Below are 22537 nucleotides of genomic sequence, written 5' to 3'. Positions count from 1 at the left end.
GCATCCTTGACAACTTCCTCTGGGACCTCGAAGGGGAGCTCAAAACCCCTTAAAGTCCTCAGGCCCACGCCTGCATGATCCAACGTCACTGAACCGATATTCCCGTCAGAATGTATGGCTCTGAGCACTATGGGACTCAACTGCTGAGGTCATTAGTCCCCTAGAACTTAGAACTAGTTAAACCTAACTAACCTAAGGACATCACAAACATCCATGCCCGAGGCAGGATTCGAACCTGCGACGGTAGCGGTCTTGCGGTTCCAGACTGCAGCGCCTTTAACCGCACGGCCACTTCGGCGGGCCCGTCAGAATGTTTAAATCTGAGAGAGTTCGGGTATTTAGACACCACAGTTGCTCAGATCTCTGCACTGATCATTTTAACATAAACGAAGCTCACCTTTATAGAAAAAAATGTATTCCGACGATAGTCGCCGGATCTAAACGTAGATCGTCGCGGCCGGCCAGTGTGGCCGAGCGGTTCTAGGCGCTTCAGTCTGGAACCGCGCGACCGCTACGGTCGCAGGTACGAATCCTGCCACGGGCATGGGTGTGTGTGATGTCTTTAGGTTAGTTAGGTTTAAGTAGTTCTAAGTTCTAGGGGACTGATGACCTTGGATGTTAAGTCCCATAGCGCTCAGAGCCATTTCAACCAAGATCGTCGCGTATGAACTGTTCTATTTCATAGGCTCGAGGACGCGTGTGTTCTGGTTGGAAAGTAATTCTGATCGTATGGTGGCGCCATGTGTGTGCCATAGTCGCACTGAACTTGGAACCAATACAACTCGCGCGTCACGGTGGCGCACGGCGGGACGCTGCGTACTTCCCTGCCCCACCGCTGCCGAAAGCACTCGAAACTGGGACTTTTGCCTTTCGAGGGCAAGTGCTCTACAATCTGAGCTACCGAAGCACGACTGACGACCCGTCCTCACAGCTTTAATTCCTCCAGTCCGTCGCTTCCTACCTTCCAAACTTCACAGAAGCTCTCGTGCAAACCTTGCGGAACTAGCACTCCTGGAAGAAAGGATATTGCGGAGACATGGCTTAGCCACAGCTGGGGTCTGCGAGGTTCACAGAAGAGCTTCTGTGAAGTTTGGAAGGTAGGAGACGAGGTACCGGTGGAATTAAATCTGTGAGGACGAGCCGTGAGTCGTGCTTGCGTAACTCAGATGGTACAGTACTTGTCCTCGAAAGGCAAAGGTGCCAAGTTCGACTCTCGGTGTGACGCACAGTTTTTATCTGCCAGGAAGTTCCATATCAGAGTACACTCCGCTGCAAAGCGGGAATTTCATTCTGGAGTTATTTTCATGTTTATACTACAATGAAACCTTTTTTATCGCTGAAATTGTATTACTGTTCATATCAATTACATGTGTTTATCTAACTTTCTAGTTTATAACGAAGTCAGATTGTGACTAATCTGTACATGGTAGAGAAAAATTGAAATCAGATACGTGTTTCACCTTGCTAAAGCCGTCCTTACCCTGGTAGATTTAATTATCGTTGATGTGGAGGTGACGTCACTACCTGTTACTTCATGTTGAAGAGCCTCTCGTGAAACACAAAATGTATTCTTCAGTATTTCGTCAACGTGCTAAGGAAGGTTGAACCAATAATAGCAAAAACGTTCTCTACGTCACACGCACAACTTTCGAGACACCTTGTCGGTTTCAGTTCATACTGGGTGGGTTTTATACTACAAATGGCTCTGAGCGCTATGGGACTTAACTTCTGAGGTCATCAGTCCCCTAGAACAGAACTACTTAAACCTAACTAACCTAAGGACATCACACACATTCATGCCCCAGGGAGGATTCGTACCTGCGACCGTAGCAGTCGCGCGGTTCCACACTGTAGCGCCTAGAACCGCCTTGCCACCCCGGCCTGCTGTTTTATACTACAGTTTACCTCCTATTAATAAACGCTGTTTCTATGAACGAGCGCATTGAGGATATGTCGCAAACCCGTCGTTTTTGTAATAAAATGTTGGGAAACGTCATACTGTGGTTAAAGAGTTTTCGTATTTACTTTTTTTCGTGTTATAAGTCACACGTTATGACAGTACGCGATTTTAACGCAACGGCACATTGAAGATTCACCAAAAGGGCGTCGTTCTTGGTATAATTTATTGTAATTAAAGGTAAGCTAGTACCTAAACGGCGGTTATTCAAAAGATCGTAATGTAAAATACAAGGTCACTTATTACAGAAGTCGAGCGTAGCGTGGTTGCAAGAGGTGCCGAGTTAAGAAACAAGGAGTGGAGGGTTCGCATATTGCGGTTCCCCTATTTCTTTTTCCTCAACATCGCGTTTTATAAAAGGATGTGGAGCTTTCTTAATAAATTAAGAGAAGCAATTTCTGTACTATTCGACGTTACGTAAATATAAATGCGCTCTGTCTCAGGAGTGAGTTTTACCAATTTTGTGATATTTTATAAGCTGATGTCGGTACTAACTGGGAATGGGACTTTACTTATTGACTTTGTAATGTCTCTTGCAGCGGTCTCTCCGCGATATCTTCAGAAATTTTATAAATTATATAACTCAGTACATATCTCGAAATATCTCTTGTTATCTTACCGATTATCAATGCAAAGTAGTTTCAAGCCCAATTATTCCTTGGAGCGTCCATTTACTCCATGGAATAGCTTCTCTGCTATCTATGTTTTCTTTTAGGAAAAGAATAGGGGTCTTCTTGCCGATTAGTCGTGAATGAAGGATGTATATGTATGTATTGTTGGGCTAGTCGCCATCTTGATGAGATTCTGTATGAGAAGGAATTTAATACATGAACTAAACTAAAGTAAGTGTGTTCGCGTATTATTTAACTGTTTATTATTGACAGTGTCTGCTTACTACGCTGTGTTGCGCGGGATCAGTGGGGAACGTCTGATTTACACTGGACGAACCTGCCGTTTTGTATGCTCAAGATATCCAGTTACTTCAAATAAATAGGCTAACACGGTCTTACCAGCAGATCTCCGGTCTTCCCCATGTGATCACCGAAAGTTAATAATTATTACAAATGTTTCCAGGAGATCGACTGACAATTTTCGTCGCACCGAGACTTCGAAATTGCTTCACTGCCTTACGGAATTTAAGTTAAGCTCAATTTAATCAGGATAGAACAGTATTGAACTGTGTGAATGTGATAAGCCTGCTTTGTAAATGAAAATTCCCTTAATATACGCATGTTTTTACTATCCTGATCAGTGAAGCTAAATCAGGCCGGTGTGAGAGAGGTTTTTTAAATTTTAGAAATATTAAAACTTGTAGCATATTCACAGATATTGAAATTTTTATTTATGTACTAGCTGAGTATCCGGTATTGCACCATTACGTATTGATTCATTCTAATCTTCTATTAGTTCATCTCTTCCTTCCCCATCTCTATATCCTCCTGCACTCTCTCTCTCTCTGTCCATTTCCTTCAACCCCTCTCTCTATCTCCTCCTGCCTCTCTTCTCCTACCCCTCTCTCTATTTATCTACTCTAGCCTCTCCTTCTGACGATCTGCTCATCCCCCCCCCCCCCCAGTCCATCTCTTCCTCTCCCATCTAATTCCGTTTTCTCTTCGCATTCTCTCTCTCCATCTCCTCCCCCCTCTCTCTGTTCATCTCCTCCTCCACTCTTCCTGTTCATTTCTTTCTCGCTCCCTTTCCCAGCTCATCATCTCCCTCCGCTTACTCATACCCTCTTTCCTTTCTCTGTCCATTTCCTTCACCACCTCTCTCTGTCGTTCTCCTCCTCCCCTATCTGTGCCCACCTTCTTCTTTCCGCACTTTATCTCTCCATCTCCTCCATCCCCTTCTTTCTCCACTTTATCATTGCCACCCCAATAGGAGACTGATGGTTCTTACCCCCACAGTACCTGTTTCCAAATCGTAACTAATGTACCAAATTTGTCTGAAATCGTTTTGAGGTTTAGGATGAGCTTTCTACCCGTGGTTTTGCTCGCATACACACGTGTCAAAAAACACGCAATTGTAGACAGGGTTCACCTGAATATCTAGCGAATTTCGCTGTCTGCAAAACGTAGGGCGAATACAGTTAGTAGTAAAGAAGTATTCATGTAAAACGTCATGGCAGTTTTACAGCACGATGGGCGAAAATATAGTTAGCGACAAACTCTTTTTCCGTTTCATAGTTTTGTTGGGGGTTGTCAGCAAGAAAAAAATTCGTCAAGGTTTAAAGTTACGTAAGTTTGTCGCAGGTTACTAAATCTTCTCAGTCTCATATACTGGATGAATAAAGTATGGATACTCGCGCGTCGTGAATTGCACTGCATTCTCACCACCATCCCCATATCTTCGATAGGTAGGTGGTTTAGACGCTCACAGCAATTATCTCCAGACAGTAAGTAATATACCGGGTGATCAAAAAGTCAGTATAAATTTGAAAACTTAATAAACCACGGAAAAATGTAGATAGAGAGGTAAAAATTGACACACATGCTTGGAATGACATGGGATTTTATTAGAACCACCCCATATTGCCAGACGCGTGAAAGATCTCTTGCCCGTGTCGGTTGGTGATGATCGTGTGCTCAGCCGCCACTTTCGTCATGCTTGGCCTCCCAGGTCCCCAGACCTCAGTCCGTGCGATTCTTGCCTTTGGGGTTGCCTGAAGTCGCAAGTGTATCGTGATCGACCGACATCTCTAGGCATGCTGAAAGACAACATCCGACGCCAATGCCTCACCATAACTCCGGACATGCTTTACAGTGCTGTTCACAACATTATTCCTCGACTACAGCTATTGTTGAGGAATGATAGTGGACATATTGAGCATTTCCTGTAATGATCATCATCTTTGCTTTGTCTTACTTTATTATGCTAATTACTGCTATTGTGATCAGATGAAGCACCATCTGTCGGAAATTTTTTGAACGTTTGTATTTTTTGGTTCTAATAAAACCCCATGTCATTCCAAGCATGGGTGTCAATTTGTATCTGTCTATCTACATTATTCTGTTATTTATTCAGTTTTCAAATTTAGACTGACTTTTTGATCACCCGGTATGTATCAAGTATTGGTTGAAGCTGGTCCAATGGTATAGGAGGAAATGTGGAACATACGCAAATACGCACATTTATATATACATTCATTTTTAGAGTATGTATGGATACCATGGAGAGAACGACGTGACCAGCATATGGGCAAGGGTGAAATTAAGCGTTCTAATAGAAGTGAAGCAGGAATTTTTATACGCGTCGATTTTCGTAGAGAAACTATGTGGCTTGCAAGCCGTACACAGCGGACATCTGCCGCTGGGGAGCGCTATAGTTGCGAACCGCATTAACTAACAAATCCGAACTAACGCGGGAGATGTGTCTCGTGAAGTTGAATTATCCGTCCGCATCAACGTCAACGTGTGAGGACGGCTTAACTGAAAGTAATTAATTCGTTTTCGTTTGCTTGCGCAATAAATACGCTGCCTTTTAAAGATGTTTGCGACCACTAAACCGTCTGAAGTCACCTCTGAAATTATTTCATCTAAGGCGCAGGCGAATGTTCTGGAACGGCGAATACTCGTCGTGCGCCCTGTGAGGGCTGCGGTGAGCTTAATGGCGGCCGTTGTTTGTAAATAGACTGGAGCGCCTTGATTGTGTCTCGAGGGGGCCCGTCAGCGCCGCTGCACGAAAGCCCCCGAGCGAGCGCCACACGCAGCGCCCGCTTCCTGATGATGGCTGCGTGCGAACGCAATCATTAACATAATTACACGGCTCTGTGCGTTACAACCGCACACGAAAAGCTCGGAACATTCCCGACGCAGGTTATCGTCTTTAATCGCCCATTGGGAAACTGTTGGGCAGCAGTGTGCATCGATTAGGAATTCATCGCATGTTCCGAAACGAGAAATTACGTGTTACAACTTGTACCTGTGCACGATACAGCGACAGGGGCTGAACACACAGCGCGCCAGCAGGTCGTGGTTGGGGTATCTGTGCTACTAATAAAGACAAGCCGTTTGACGTTGTTGCCAAATATCTCGATAAGTATATGACCAATTCACTTCAAATTTTTACACGATACGCGAATTAACATATGGACGGATCACAGCCCATATATTTTTTAATATATCCAATATATAACTATACTTGAATATGTGATATATAAATGGGAAATGTTGTAACCTAATTCTCCAAAAGTTTTTGACCGATTTACTTCAAATTTTTACACGATACTCTGACGAACAGTCAGACAGAAAAAGGCCATTCAGTTTACTTCTAATTATCATTCGGACGAGCATATATATTCAATTTACTTTTGATTTTTATCGGACTTTCTAATTAACAGTCGGACACGCATATTATATTTATTAAAATATATATAGCCAATGATAATATGTGTAGTGACTTGGCAAGACAGCCAAGCCACTCGGAGGTAGCCGAAAGGCACGCGTTTAAGCTCACGCAGGCTGGCGTGAGGTCTGGAACAGGTAAGAGAAATAAGACTAGCAAAACAGGAGGTAACTGGTAGAATACTTAACTTTAATCCATAATTGAAGAACATCGCTCTTGATGATACATAATTTATAATCTCAATATAAACTGGTAATGGCGCCTTGCTAGGTCGTAGCAAATGACGTAGCTGAAGGCTATGCTTACTATCGTCTCGGCAAATGAGAGCGTATTTGTCAGTGTAGCATCGCTAGCGAAGTCTGCTGTACAACTGGGGCGAGTGCTAGGACGTCTCTCTAGACCTGCCGTGTGGCGGCGCTCGGTCTGCAATCACTGACAGTGGCGACACGCGGGACCGACGTATACTAATGGACCGCGGCCGATTTAAAGGCTACCACCTAGCAAGTGTGGTGTCTGGCGGTGACACCACAATATGTATGTCATATATAAAGGAGAACGTTGTTACCAAACGTTTCGTAAACTTCTTGACCGATTTACTTCAATTTTTACACGATACCCTAATGAAAAGCCGGCCGGGGCGGCCGAGCGGTTCTAGGCGCTACAGTCTGGAACTGCGCGACCACTACGGTCGCAGGTTCGAATCCTGCCTCGGGCATGGATGTGTGTGATGTCCTTAGGTTAGTTAGGTTTAAATAGTTCTAAGTTCTAGGGGACTGATGACCTCAGAAGTTAAGTCCCATAGTGCTCAGAGCCATTTGAACCATTTGAACCCTAATGAAAATTCTGACGGACGTAGCCTGCATATTTTTAACATATACAATGTATAAATACATATGTGATATATAAAGCGGAAACGTTGCTTCCAAAAATATCGAATACTTCTTGACCGATTTACTTCAAAATTCTTACACGATACACTGATAAACATTCAGAGGTACATAGCAACGATAGCAGGACATGTGAGCCATTATACATTTTGTTTCATATATATATATATATATATATATATATATATATATATATAGTCTTTCTTCTTGTAAATAATTTCATGCAAAAATTGTATACACAACTACCCGCTGTTTCTTCCTTGCTGTAAGCTTTACGGAAAACAGGATATGTCTATTTATGGATTACCACCTTGGGATCTCAATCTCTGAATCTTTCTAATCCTATCCATTCCCAGATTAAAACAATGTGAAATACTATGAAGCAACACCTTCACAGATCTGTCCTCGCAGATTCAGCACGTGAAGATGTCTCTCTCATATCTCCTGCACCAATGATCCCAACCGCAATAATAATAAAAAACAATGATCAAGGTGATAGAGATGGGTAAGAGGACAGAGAAGGGAGGCGTAGAAATGTACGTAGAGGGGGGGATGCATATATATATATATATATATATATATATATGAGAGAGAGAGAGAGAGAGAGAGAGGGGGGGGGGGATGGAGGAGATGCATAGATAGAGAGAGGGAGATGAGAGAGGAGAGGAGATGGGCGGAAAAATGGGGAAAGGACATTAGGATGTACATCCAGTTCCCATACATTTTTAACTATTTCGATTGTGGATATTCACAAAACGAAATGTAACCTGTAACCATAGGTACTTCAATGTCCCCGTTGCTAAATAAAGTAGCCGAAATTCACAATTTGGTAACCAACGTAACAATATTATCTTTAAATTTTACGATATGCTACTTCCGTCACAGGAAAGGAAACGTTTAACAAAAAAATGAAATACACAAACATCTGAAATTTATAACACTGTTTACGTGTTCGCATTTGGTCATAGTCTTTCCGATCATGGTGAATTCTGGTGCAAAAAAATGTGTGACGTCTTTATCTAAACATATCCTTCTTTGTTTATACTAGTATTTTTTATCGCTTTTTGTTATTTTGTTATTCTAGCATGTTATGCTTTGGTTTTCGTCGAATCAGTGATAAGGCGAGGCAGTACAGTATTAGGCTCTAGATTGCATATGGAAGTAATGCGTTGTAATGCGTTTCGAATCCCCGTCCGGCTATATGGGCGTAGAATTTCCGTGGTTTCCCTAAATCTTTCAACATGGGAGATCCGTTAACGGAAGGAAGATTGAGTGGCTTACCCCATACTAGACATGTTATAGCCCGCCTCTAATAATTTCGGCGTCGACAGAACGATAGCTCATAATTTTCCATTTATTTATTTTTATTCAGTTGAATTCCCCAGCCGTAATTGCAAAGAACTCGTTATTGCAAATCATTTTTTAATTACTTTCAATTTCTCTCATTTATATCTTATGTCTCTTACACTTTATCTGTTCTAGGCCCTCGTGGTGCAGTTGAACATTTTCTTCATCATTGTACAGTAGCACTTATTTTATAAGGAACGAACATTATAACATTTTCCCTTTTTCGTATTGCAAATCTTTTATGATCTGTTTTCCGTCCTTTTTGCTTCATTTCTGTCTTCTTATATTCCTTTTTCTTGTTCAGCACCGAGAATTCCGAACATAGGATCCATTTTGGTCTGATAATTGTGGCATAAAGTCTTATCTTCATTGTGTAAAATGTCGCTCTGCTGCTGCATCTTTCCTGTAATAACCTATACTCTATTGTTAACATTTTAGTTATTTTTTATTTTCTCACCTTTTAAAGGAGTTGATTCGTTCTTTTTAAATTTGTTCATTCTCTTTATTTTTTGAAATTTCGATGTTTTGCAATTATCTTTACAAAATCGTAGTTTTCCGAGCTTTTTCCGTATCTCTTTTCAATCGTCTGGCAGCAGCGCTGGAATTTGGAAAATTTCGCTAAACTTCACAAAATATTTAAGTGCTGATGATAACTTTATCAGGCTGGTACTCAATTTTACGGTGAGGAATTTATAGAATGTGTAAGATTCTAACGGAAAAACGCATAATTTTAAGACTGTCGCAATCCTCAAACATAATCCATAATGGATGTAATTGATACAGAAGGCTATACAAACACACAGTGTCGAAATCTAGAGGAAGTATTGCTAAACAAGTTAAGTGATTCCAAGTTCCAAGGAACCTGGATATCAAACATACAAGTTGGTTAATAACTTTCACCTTTGTGTGGAATTCTTAGATGAACATTTGAGTAAAGAATTACTACAGATACAATAATGAGATTTTACAATAAGAGATGTCTGTATCATAATGTAGAAAGAATAACAAAAAAAAGCATAGGAGATTACAGGTTTCAGCATTTAAATTTTTGAGGTCATGTGTAGGTGCTACGAAAAGAGAGTAAATTAGAAATGTGGGCTTAATACGAAAGCGCTAAAGAAAATTTTGCTAAATAATAAAGCGATTGGTGGAACAATATGAAAAAGTAACTAGTGATACAAAGTGCAATAGAATTCCAAGGCGAAGAAAAAAGGTTAGCGAGTCAAATTAAAAATGAACAGAGCAGATGCGAAGGTCGTTTGTAAGAAGTGTCTTGCAAGTTCACGTTTTCTGCTATAAGTTGTCAGTCAAAAATGAGATGCGAAATGAGCATCTTTTTAAAACACAGGACTTTATTGCACTCTCAAAGGCAGAAAGAGTGCAGTGCTGTGTGGTGTACGGAACAGCATAGCTGTGAGGGGACATCTCAGTCACTACTTCTCTTCTACGATTTTTCACCCGTCTGCCTTTTCTAGACCTTCAAGACAAGGTCAAGACTGCCATTTTTTTACAAGGACTTGTGATAACGATTGTATCTTGCCATCTGTAAAACAGATTAATAATACTACTATGCACAAAACTCAGAATTCCGGACCGTGAAGGCTAGCTGTTAACATAACTGGTCTTGCCAACCAAATTTTCATGAAAATTTCATCCACAGCAGGATTTTAGAGTACACTACCAGTGCTCTAGTTTGCTTTGGTGATAGTAGCTACTAACAAGCGCTGGAACATACAAAAATTTATAAATTATTAAACGGCGGGCACACTGAATGATACAGCGATGAAAACCTGGTACTCAAGAAATTGGTTGTTAAATCTCACTCATTTAATACGTGGTGGGAATATCTTTAGGAAATCTGCACGCTTAAGTTCCCGCGTCATCTGCAAGGCAAACGTGTCGCATGTTCGTCGTCTTAGGTTAGAGTTGTGGTTCGAGCATCCGGGACAAGTTTCCTTCTTGGTTCGTAAGAACGCTGTTTTTACCTTAAATGGAACTACGACAGCCGCAGATATACACGCGGGTTTTCACTGGAGTTAAGACGTCAAGTGTGAAGAGTTCTTCCATCTTAACTGTAGCCAAATGAATGTTTCACGACTCGCCACCTGCCTAGACAATCACGCCGTTATAGTCTTCACTTATGCAAGTTGTTGACTACTTGCAGGCGAGCCCGTGTCAATACTCTTCGAAGTACTTGTAGACTTGCATGATGTGCTTTTTTTTAAGATCACCTAAGGGGTTCCTACGTCACTACCTGAATCTCGCCAGTCAAGGGAGTCACTTCATATATTGTGCTTCTGGGAAGGAACTCTTCTTCAATAGTGCAGACAAATAACTAAGACGAGTTGTTCGGTATGGTAAGACTTTTACGCATTCTCCCAGTCTTGCGGCAGGTACATTTTGCATACATTACAGTACGTGACAGTGGTGTATGGGAATCTGTTTGAGATTTTTCCTCCGTGATCATTACGTGATATATACGTTGGAGTAAGTAACATGTTTCAGGACTTCCATAATTCATGGTCAAAAAATATGTATTTTTTATTCCTCACTTTTATTTTTTCTTCGAACTGATACCAAATTCCAGAGCTTTTTTAGAGCCACTTGGCTAAATATTTATTACACAGGAATTAATGTAAATGCGCAATACGTGTCACAACCAGATATCCTCTGGACTTCGGGTGGTCGAAAAGGTAGTTAAGTTGTATCCGTCAGTGAGTTTAAAATGTCTTTAGTCTTGTCTTGATACAGGGGAAGGTGTCTAAGACATGCTACCCCAAAATAGCAAGAAGGAGTAAATACATCGAACTGTGGTTTCCGATCAATTAAAGCAGAGAACGTGGCGAATGGCTGCTGAATTATGACATCAACTTGTTTTAATGGTTCTATACAGTTTTTCCTGTGACAGTCGAAAAAGTATATATGTTTTTTGGTAATTGTCGCCAATCAGAACTGCGATGTGGCAATCATGCCAAACGGTACCGTTCTCTATTTGCAATTCGCATGTCAATAGAATCTAGGAAATGAAAGTCTGAAACTTCTTGGCAGATTGGAACTGTGTTCCGGACCGGGACACGAACCTAGAACTTCTGCCTTACACTGACAGCGCTCTACCAACTGAGCGAAAATTCAGCCAAGGAGCAATCCACTGGCTGTGGCTAAGCCAAATATACGCGGTACCCTTTTTTCGGAGTGATAAGAACCGCAAGTTTCCCAGGAGAACTTCTGTGAAGTTTGAAAGGTAGGAGAAGAGGTAGTGGCAGAATTATAGCTGTGAGGACGGGTACTGAGTCGTGCTCGAGTAGCTCAGTTGGTAGAGAGCACTTGCCTGCGAAAGACCGAAGTCTCAGGTTCGTATCCGAGTTCGGAACACAGTTTTAGCCTGTCATGAAATTTCCTAACAGCGCACACTCCGCTGCAGAATGAAAATTCATTCTGGAACTGAAATTCTGATGAATAAAATACGCTAGCAAAAACCATTCTAGCAGCTGTCACACGCAATCAACGTGTCACTAATGATGCAGCTTGAATGTGCTAATGGCATCAACCAAATGCTTGTTCTTCGTCGGCTTTCAAATAAAATGATGAAAGGATGTGACGTGGTGGCCCTCAACTACGCACCCACAGACTCAGAGTTGAAGTATTAAAAGTTTTGTCTGCTTTCGTTGTCTAGGGGCTGGGATACGTAGTTGCCGCATTACAAGCCAAATACTGCTGAGTCTACAGTACACAATATGAATATACACATGAATCGAATGGTCGAAGGTTCGTATCACTCAGCAAATGCGAATTTTGAATAAATAGATATTCATAAATGAAAGATTGCAATTAAATAAAATATGCAGGTACTATCTTAACGACTTTAAATCATGAGTACGATAACAGAAATACCTTTTAGAATGCCGTTTATTACTGAAAAACACTTATTGGTGTCGATGGTCCAGCAATTAAATAAAATATAAGTTGAATAACAGGGAAACAATAGATTCCTACTTCACGTAATTAGTTATGAATAACAAGATAGCTCGCGATATATTCACTTCTAAAAGCATATTACATCTTCACTGCAGAACCCACGGAAGTCTCACAAGTGCACAAGTCGGCAGTAAGAAGTATTTCTATCTGCCGTGACCACGCGTGAACCGCTCCACACACTCGAAGTCTCTGCCGCGACCGTGCGTCCTGGACACCCCGTCCTGTGCGACTCTCCTGGACTTTCCCTGTCCTGTCCCATACTCATCTCCCACTTCCGTCCAGCCTCCCCATTCACGAGCGCTGAGATTGACTAGAGCGCTCCTACCCTATCTTTAAGCCAACTCACACTCACAATCATAAGGAAACACATTCGAAATATTGGATTTACATTTAAATAACTTGAAATTAACTACATATTCCTACCGCTGGACCATAAACACGCTTTAACACACGTTATTAAATACATAAAAAAATTTAAATATATATAAAAGGAATAGCAACAAAGGTAGGCCAGTAGCCTAATGTTTCTGTGCCTTCTAAAACACAGTAAATATTTAACCAGTTTCTTCATGAATAGTATATATCGGATATAAACAAAGAGATAGATGAACAAATATATTTATAAGCATGCTGCTACCGTTTTTTCGTGTTAACTGTGGAGTACTTGTGGCCTGACGCGATAGATAGTAATCGGCCACTTGGACCTCCAATAACTCATGTACTATTCAAGTTACATGCCTGTAATTTATACCAATTTAGGTTTACACTAATGGCTTTCTAAAGATACGTCGATCGACGCAATCAGATGAACCGTTGCTGGGTGTTACTTGTATAATTTACAGTCAGATACTAAACTTTAAACTAATAAAGATATTGAAAATCTGATTACACCATCAGAATCGTCCTGCAAATAATGGTAACGTACATGTTTCTTTTTGAGGTATCATGATTCATATGGCTACTATTAATATCTATACGAACTGTGAAATGTCTGCCATTAAGGTTTCACAAAGTCCGCCATCTTCGACACTCCCGTCGTGTCTCCTTCATCACCACAGCGTCACCGTGGAATTCTCAGCCACGCTGTCGCTGGACCCTGGCTAATGTTCGGCACCACGTGGCCGCCGAGAGGCCCCAGCACGGCCACGCCAACTCCGAACTTAGAATATTTTCAGGGCGCCACAACTCGCTCGTTACCTCACATCTTTGATTACTATATTTCAACGCAATTCATCTATTCACATTTAGGTCTATCAACAACACCACGATAATGACAAACATTCAAAATAGGTTACAGTTCTCCGAGTTGTGGCTACAAAAATTACAAAGTATTGCGGCATTTTTGTGAAATATATTGTTTATGGAGGAAGCATCATTTACAAACCACTGGCAAATTGTTACTCTCAATATGTACAACAGGGCAGATGAAGATCCAAGCTGAGTGGGAGACATCTATAAATAATGACCGTCTATGTACGGGCCTTCACGAGTCGCAAAATAGTTTCCTGTGTTACTGATGGGACTCTAAGAGTCAGTGATCCAGCATTCGTAATGGATACGCTGCCACAGTTATTGGAAGACGTCCTACTGCACATAAGTCAGTCCATGAGATACCGCAGTGGTGGATGTCCCACCCATTCCGCACAGATAATTACTAAATTTCTTAACAGAACGTTGGGAGATCAAGTCCCTAAAGCACACACACCAGACTTCACAGCTCTGGAGGGTTAATCTATGAGGAAAATTAAAACAGGATACGTGAACGACTCCCGAAGACATGAACTCATGGAAGAAAGACATACAGCACTGGGTGACATGCATACGATTCCATAAACTGCAGGGTTTGAGTCAGTTGTTATTAGGTTGGTGCATCGTAGCGTTTTTGCTACGCATTTTGATATTCCGATTACTGTGGGTTTATTTATCGATTATCATTTTTGTAGTTCACTGTTGCTATTTGAATTTACATGCTGTCATTTTGTTATTTAAAGATAGTGAGTGGAGCCGGGCCGCTACAAAATGGAGTGCCAAATGGAGAAATCGGTACATTTCTGACGCATTCTTCTGTTTGACTTTAGTAGAGGGGCTATAGCAGTGGAGGCAGCCGGAAACATTTGCACCTTGTATATGACAGAGCACGATAAGAAAGTGCCTTTCTCGTTTTCAGGAGGATCGTCTTGACATTAATGACTCTCTACGTTCAGGAAGACCTATGACGATGATACTTTAAGCCCATTAAGCCACAATGATCCACGTCAGTGTACTCGAGAATTGACAAATACGATGAACTGTGATCATTCCACCACTGTGCGACATTTGTGTGCAATGGGGAAGGTTCAAAAATCGCGCGTATGGGTACCGCATGGGCTAAGCCAAAGTCACGAAAATCATAGGATGACCATATGTGCATCTGTGCTTGCTCGTGTACAACACCGACCATTCCTATCCTGTGTCGTTACGATATGTGGTATTTTCACGCTAAAATGAAAAGAAATGAACGGCTGAGCCAAAACAAAGCAGAAACTCCCCGAACAAAGTCCTGCACGCATCTGATGGAACAACGACGTTGTGGTGTACTACGAATTGCTCCCCTGAGGTGTAACCATAACTGCTGACATTTATTATCAACAAATGAGGGGCCTTGCAGATGTAGTCCAAGAACAACGACCGGGAAGACGGCGTGAAATGATGCTACTCCACAATAACGTCCACCTTCATTCTTCAAGACTGACAAAAAGCACTGTACAGGAATTGGGTTGGGAAGTCATTCCGCGTCCACCTTATTCACCTGGTCTTACGCCCACTGATTTTCACCTTTTCCGCTCTCTACCGAAAATCTCCAGGGAACGTCCTTTCCATATGAAAATGGGCTCCAAACATGGTTCGACGAATTGCCCGCCTCAAAGCTACGTCATTTCTACAGTCACGGAATCGAAGTTACCCCAACATTGGTAGAATACTGTAAATAGTGAAGGAGAATATAATAATGATGACTAAAGTCTGTGTTACGTGTATCTGTTGTGTTTACTAAACTTGCGGAAAACGCTCGAACTCGTGCACCAACCTAATAATTTAATCACCAGACCACTGCTGCCATGTGAGGAGGAAAACACAGCACTTTGATGAAGAGAGTCAGTCCACACACTTACTTAGGACGTCATAGGATTTGCCACGAGACAGCGTTCACGTAGGTCGTCGACGAAAGTGTGGCTCAAACTAGATTGTCACGCCACTTGGAAACGCACTTTTGTTACGTACACACTCTCCGCATCCCATCACGTCGAAATGTTAACTGTCCTCCTCTATCCGGCGACGAACTGGTAGCAGAGATTTATCCAACTTAATAGTATATTCCTCTTTCTTCCCCTGTCAGGGCTCAACCCATTCATCCCTTCTTTCCCATCCTTTCCAAACAATTTGTTAGTCTTCTGAAATCGTTTCCAAGTTACTCTTACCACAACTATAGTCCTCGCCTGGTTTTCATTTTCTGATTTTTTAGTAGAATGAACAAGGACAACGATATTTTACTTAATACCTTCAATCTGCAATTGCCTTATCGAATAATTTTAAAATATTAACTTATTTTATATGTTTAATTTATAGTAATATATATAATAAACTGTTCTTGCATCTTTGATTAATGCTCTTGATGAAGAGTGGTAATGTCAGCCTCGACACGACCAAATTATCTGGAGCTCTTTGATTATGTGTGGTTGCGTAACACGATTCTATCATTTCATAAGTGTATACAATGCTGCGCTCAGAGTCAGCAAATATACGAGGTGGACAAAACAAAAGTGTGCTGACAAATACATTATGTGATCAGAAGTATCGGGACACCTGGCTGTAAATGACTTACAAGTTTGTGGCGCCCTCCATCGGTAATGCTGTAATTCAACATGGTGTTGGGCTCCCTTAGCCTTGATGACAGCTGCCACTCTCGCAGTCATACGTTCTATCAGGTGCTGGAAGGTTTCTTGCGGAATGGCAGCCCGTTCTTCAAGGAGTGCTGCACCGAGGAGAGGTATCGATGTCGGTCGGTGAGGCCCGGGCGAATGGTGTAAATTGTGTTGCCTATCTTTAGGCGCATGACATATTTTCCGTTTCAGCTATATTCTGCCCTCGCGCTAAAAAATGTGTGGGTATCGCGTCGCGTCATATTATCGATTATCACTCAATAACGCCTATTTTTTTGCTACGATTACAGGCTGTCTAACCAGGGGGAACAAACTGTATGCGCGGGCGAAACGTCGGTGTTCTTCAGTGATAGTTTAGAATATGACGCGGCGCCTACCTCAGAAAACTATTATTCTAAGGGGGGACCAAAATGTTTCCGTTGGAGGACTTTGCTACAGCATATGTGCAACGTAGCGCGACTGCGATGCGGGTATATAAGCACCGACATGTAGGCAAAGGATTAGTGTGGCATTCGCGTCTTTCCGACGTGCATGCGGCAAATGCGGAAAGGCGAACTGTAGCGACGGTATTACCAGATGCGTCCAGACAGGACCAGCGTGCTGTCATTTTTTTCTTGGCTGCCGAAGGACAGACACCAGTATACATACGTCGGAGAATGAGGAATGTGTATGGGGCAGCATGCCTGTCAAAAACCACAGTTATGTAATGGTGTACCAAGGGGTGCTGCTGCTTGACAGTAAAGCCGTCGGCATACTGACCGTGCTGTCGAACGTCAACGTTGAGCGTCCAAAGTGTTGCTGAACGCTCAGGAACGATGCAACTGGTGCATACGGTACGTGGGCCCCAACGTGGAATACGCGATCGCGGCGCATTCCAGCGACAGTTGTGGGATGCTTCTATTTGTAAATCACACTGTTTACTCAACGGGCGAGCGTAAAATTCCCACGTTAGCTCTATTAAACAGCACGTTTCCTCCACTGTCCATATTCTAGTCACGTTGTTCTATATGTAACATAGACAAAAACTTCAATATCGATTACATGTTTTAAGACAGAAAAGAAAGTACCATGTCCAATCAATAAGGACACAGGCTTATGAAAGTTCCATTGCAAACACTGTGACACAAATTTGCAATAGTTCTCCACATCAGATAAACGTTATTTTATCTTTCTCAAATTCTGGTAAACCCTACGAGGGTCATTCTTACTTGATCACTGTTCCTACCGAGTAGCAGAAGCTTTACAAGACGTGAATTACGAAACTCAAAAGAAAAAGGAATAAAATATCTTTATACAAGTAGCGCGAGCTGTCCTGTCGATTAAGCCAATCGAACAAACTCACCCCTCAAAAAAAGGTGAACTTATATTTACGTAACATAAATTACGTAGTATATACTTACATTAAACTAATAATAAAGCAAACCTACTAAATACACGAATGTTAGGAAAAAAAAAATTTGAATTTCGCAATACACGAACCAACGCTTTGCCGCCCATCTTGTCACGGGTCGTTGACACTACTCACTACACTAAAGTTACAACAATTCAGCTAACGCCAATTCTAACATGTTACGACGTGCTAAATGCTTTAATCGCAGCTATGTTGCTACCTGAAGTTTAATTATAACAAATTGTACCAAGAACAATGTGTTTTTGGTGGATCCTCAGTGTGTCGCTACCTTCAAATGACACACTCTCTCATACGCAAGTTACAATAATTCTTTGGCCACGAAAATGATGTTTCTCATTATTTTATTGGAACGAATCACACAGTCAACAACGGGTTGTCGAGTGATTCTCAATTTTCTGGTGCTCAGAAAAGGCATATATACGTACAGGCTTGAACTGAATACCAATATGGCGCCTCACAGCTCTGTGTTGAAGGGAGATAGCGCGCGTCTGACGTGGCGTTGTGCCATCTGATTGGTCAACGCTCAGACGCACGCTCAGAATATTTGGCATGCTAGATATTGCTCCGCACGTACGGAAAGACTCCTGCACGTGCTGTTACACGCTATGACGTCAAAAAACTCGGCACGCTCAACGTTCTGGTGCACGGTCCGTGTGCCGACGGCTTGACTCACGTCCCCATATCGCATATGTTGTAACGTAAAGTTACACAAACTCAAGTGGGAGCCCTGATCTCTCCACATGCGATTATCATACCTTCATCACGGACTTTCAAGGATCGACGGATCCTATCGAAAGATGATGTGTAGAAGGCAGTTACGGAATTCTCCAAACAACAGGACACAGTGTTTTACCAGGCGAGTATCTTCACCTGGGTGCGTCATTGGGATGACTGGCTCAATGCTAACGGCGATTCTGCCTCAACGGCATCCCATTTATGGACTGCAAGGCTTTCGAACGGCAATTTTTTGATTGCCCCTTATAGTTATGCTTTGTTCATAAGAACTGATTAAAGGTCGCTCTGTATTGTATTGTATTGTATGTTAACCGGGGGTCTGGAAACGACGGAGAGGCTCCGTCCCCGCCGCAGCCGCAGTGCTCCACAACCACACGACAACTACCGCAGTCCACTTCACCCCTCCACCGTCTTACACCGAACCACTCTTTCAGCGTTAATGTGCGGTTCGGCTCCTCGGTGGAACCCCCCCCCCCCCTCCAGGGAACGGTCTCACACCAGACGAGTGTAACCCCTACGTTTGCGTGGTAGGGTAATGGTGGTGTACGCATACGTTCAAAATGGTTCAAATGGCTCTGAGCACTATGGGACTTAACAGCTGTGGTCATCAGTCCCCTAGAACATAGAACTACTTAAACCTAACTAACCTAAGGACATCACACACATCCATGCCCGAGGCAGGATTCGAACCTGCGTCCGTAGCAGTCACGCGGTTCCGGACTGCGCGCCTAGAACCACGAGACCACCGCGGCCGGCTACGCGTAAGTGGAGAACTTGTTTGCGCAGTAGCCGCCGACATAGTGTAGCTGAGGAGGGATAAGGGAAACCAGCCCGCATTCGCCGATGCAGATGGAAAACCGCCTAAAAACCATCCAGAGACTGGTCGGCTCACCGGACCTCGACCCAACTCCTCCGGGCGGATTCGTGCCGGGGACCAGGCGCTCCTTCCCAATCCGGAAAGCCGTACGTTAAAGCGCACGGCTAACCGGGCGGGCATAGGTCACTTTACTTGGTGTCTCTAAGATTGCTCTCTACGGGAGTTTCGACCATCGACTAAGCGATTTTGTTTGCCAGGTGTTACATGATTCGTGAGAAAGTGGTCTTATTAATGTATGGCAGAGAAAAAAAAAAGCATCTAGTGAAAAACATGTATCCTAATGCAGCCATTGTTGAAAACTGAAGTGCGAACAAGGTGTGTGGACAGCGCTGCACAGCTTGCGGCAGGCGGGCAGTAAGCGGCGCGCTCACCTGTCGACGACCTTGTGCTCCTGCAGGTGGCGCAGCTCGTTGTTGGGCTCCTGGTCGTCGTCGTCGCCGCCCAGGTCCGGCAGGTCGGAGCCTGCAGTCACCTGCAACACGCACCACACACGGCGTCAGGTGCGCCCTCGCTGCACCTCAGTCCGCGGCGCGCGTTTATTTTAAGGAGCGTCGCGAGACTCAGCGACTCCTCAGTTAAGGTACAAACACACACTTTAGCTGTTTGGTGAGCCACGAGGAGTATAAACTTTCGTTTCGGACTGCCCTGTCGACAGCTTGGCGTGCGAGAGGCATGGGAAACTACAGCCACTAGGGTAAATAGGATACAGCAGACGGCGCGCAAGCCCAGGGCGACGTTTTCGAGGGGTGCGGTTAGGTGAGATGGAAAACACTGACGAAGTACAGGTTTCGGTTGGATTGTTTTGGGGAAGGAGACCAGACAGCGAGGTCATGGGTCTCATTGTATTTAGAAAGGACGGGGAAGGAAGTCGGCCACCCCGGCATTTGCCTGGAGCGATTATGGGAAATCAGGATGGCCGGACGCAGGATTGAAGAGTCGTCCTCCCGAATGAGAGTCCAGTGTGATAATCACTGCGCCACCTCGCTCGGTCGACGAAGTACAGAAGAAAAGGGAGAGGGGCAGTGCTTAGTAAGAGGAGAAGAGGAAGAGGTGAAAGAAGAAGAAGAAGAGAGAGAATTTGGCAGCAATAAAATGGAAAGATAAAGGGCCCTAATATCGTTCCTGCTCCTAATTTCGTCCTGCATCTACATCTACGTGATTACTCTGCTATTTACAAACCTCCTCTTAGAAAAATTTATGAATTGCTGTGCTTGGATACCCCTTACTTTATTTGATTTTCAAACAGCTGAGCAGAACTGAACGTATTCAGACATTTCGCTCTTTACTTATCCTGATCAACACTAAACTGACACACAATATTTTTAGCGCAACGCAATCTGACTTTCAATAATTGGGTGGAGAACTGTAGGGCCCCCCTAGACAGGTCAGGCGTGCACTACACACCGGAAGCAGCTACTAGGGTAGCAGAGTACGTGTGGCGTGCACACGGGGTTTTTTTAGGTTAGAGGGACCCCCCCCCCTTGGGCGAAACGATAAAATACCTGACGGCTTACCAGAGAGGACATTATCATCGTTGATAAAGAACGTCCGTCCTCAGAGACCAAAAACAGGAAAAGTTAACGTAATATTGGTAAACTGCAGGAGTATCCAGGGCAAGGTTCCTGAATTAGTATCTCTTATTGAAGGAAATAGTGCGCATATAGTATTAGGAACGGAAAGTTGGTTAAAACCGGAAGTGAACAGTAACGAAATCCTAGACACAGAATGAAATATATACCACAAGGATAGGATAAACGCCAATGGTGGAGGAGTATTTATAGCAGTAAAGAATTCAATAATATCCAGTGAAGTTATTAGCGAATGCGAATGTGAAATAATCTGGGTTAAGTTAAGTATCAAAGGTGGGTCAGATATGATAGTCGGATGCTTCTATAGACCACCTGCATCAGCAACCGTAGTAGTTGAGCGCCTCAGAGAGAACCTGCAGAACGTCGTGAAGAAGTTTCGTGATCATACTATTGTAATAGGGGGAGACTTCAATCTACCAGGTATAGAATGGGATAGTCACACAATCAGAACTGGAGCCAGGGACAGAGACTCTTGTGACATTATCCTGACTGCCTTGTCCGAGAATTACTTCGAGCAGATAGTTAGAGAACCAACTCGTGAAGCTAACGTTTTAGACCTCATAGCAACAAATAGACCGGAACTTTTCGACTCCGTGAATGTAGAAGAGGGTGTCAGTGATCATAAGTCAGTGGTTGCATCAATGACTACAAGTGTAATAAGAAATGCCAAGAAAGGAAGGAAAATATATTTGCTTAACAAGAGTGATAGGGCACAAATCGCAGAATATCTGAGTGACCACCATCAAACGTTCATTTCTGAGGAAGAGGATGTGGAACAAAAATGGAAAAAATTCAGAAACATCGTCCAGTACGCCTTAGATAAGTTCGTACCGACTAAGGTCCAAAGCGAGGGGAAAGATCCACCGTGGTATAACAATCATGTACGAAAGGTACTACGGAAACAAAGAAAGCTTCATCATAGGTTTAAGAGTAGTCGAATCATAGCTGATAAGGAAAAGCTGAACGAAGCGAAAAAGAGCGTAAAGAGAGCAATGAGAGAAGCATTCAACGAATTCGAACATAAAACATTGGCAAACAATCTAAACAAGAACCCCAAAAAGTTTTGGTCATATGTAAAATCGGTAAGCGGATCTAAATCCCCTATTCAGTCACTCGTTGACCACGATAGCACCGAAACAGAGGACGACCGAAGAAAGGCAGAAATACTGAATTCAGTGTTCCGAAACTGTTTCACTGCGGAAAATCGTAACACGGTCCCTGACTTCAGCCGTCGCACGGACGCCAAAATGGAAAATATTGAAATAAACGATATCGGAATTGAAAAACAACTGCTATCACTTAGTAGCGGAAAAGCATCCGGACCAGACGAGATACCCTTAAGATTCTACAGTGATTATGCTAAAGAACTTGCCCCCTTTCTATCAGCAATTTATCGTAGATCGCTGGAAGAACGTAAAGTACCTAGCGACTGGACGAAAGCGCAGGTCGTTCCCATTTTCAAGAAGGGTCATAAATCAGATGCGAATAATTATAGGCC

General features: G+C 43.0%; 1 protein-coding gene across 1 annotated transcript in view; it reads right to left on the bottom strand.

Moving 5' to 3' along the window:
- LOC124785008 overlaps positions 1 to 22537 on the bottom strand; it is a 960541-nt gene that overhangs the window by 265523 nt on the left and 672481 nt on the right. The window contains exon 6 of the mRNA XM_047254148.1: positions 19822 to 19922. Within this exon, the coding sequence (XP_047110104.1) occupies positions 19822 to 19922 (101 nt within the window). The remainder of the gene's footprint in view (positions 1 to 19821; positions 19923 to 22537) is intronic.

Source organism: Schistocerca piceifrons, chromosome 1, assembly GCF_021461385.2.
Source record: "Schistocerca piceifrons isolate TAMUIC-IGC-003096 chromosome 1, iqSchPice1.1, whole genome shotgun sequence".
Taxonomy (NCBI): domain Eukaryota; kingdom Metazoa; phylum Arthropoda; class Insecta; order Orthoptera; family Acrididae; genus Schistocerca; species Schistocerca piceifrons.
The sequence above is the reverse complement of the archived record's forward strand: the minus strand, read 5'-3'. Positions and strand labels throughout refer to the sequence as shown.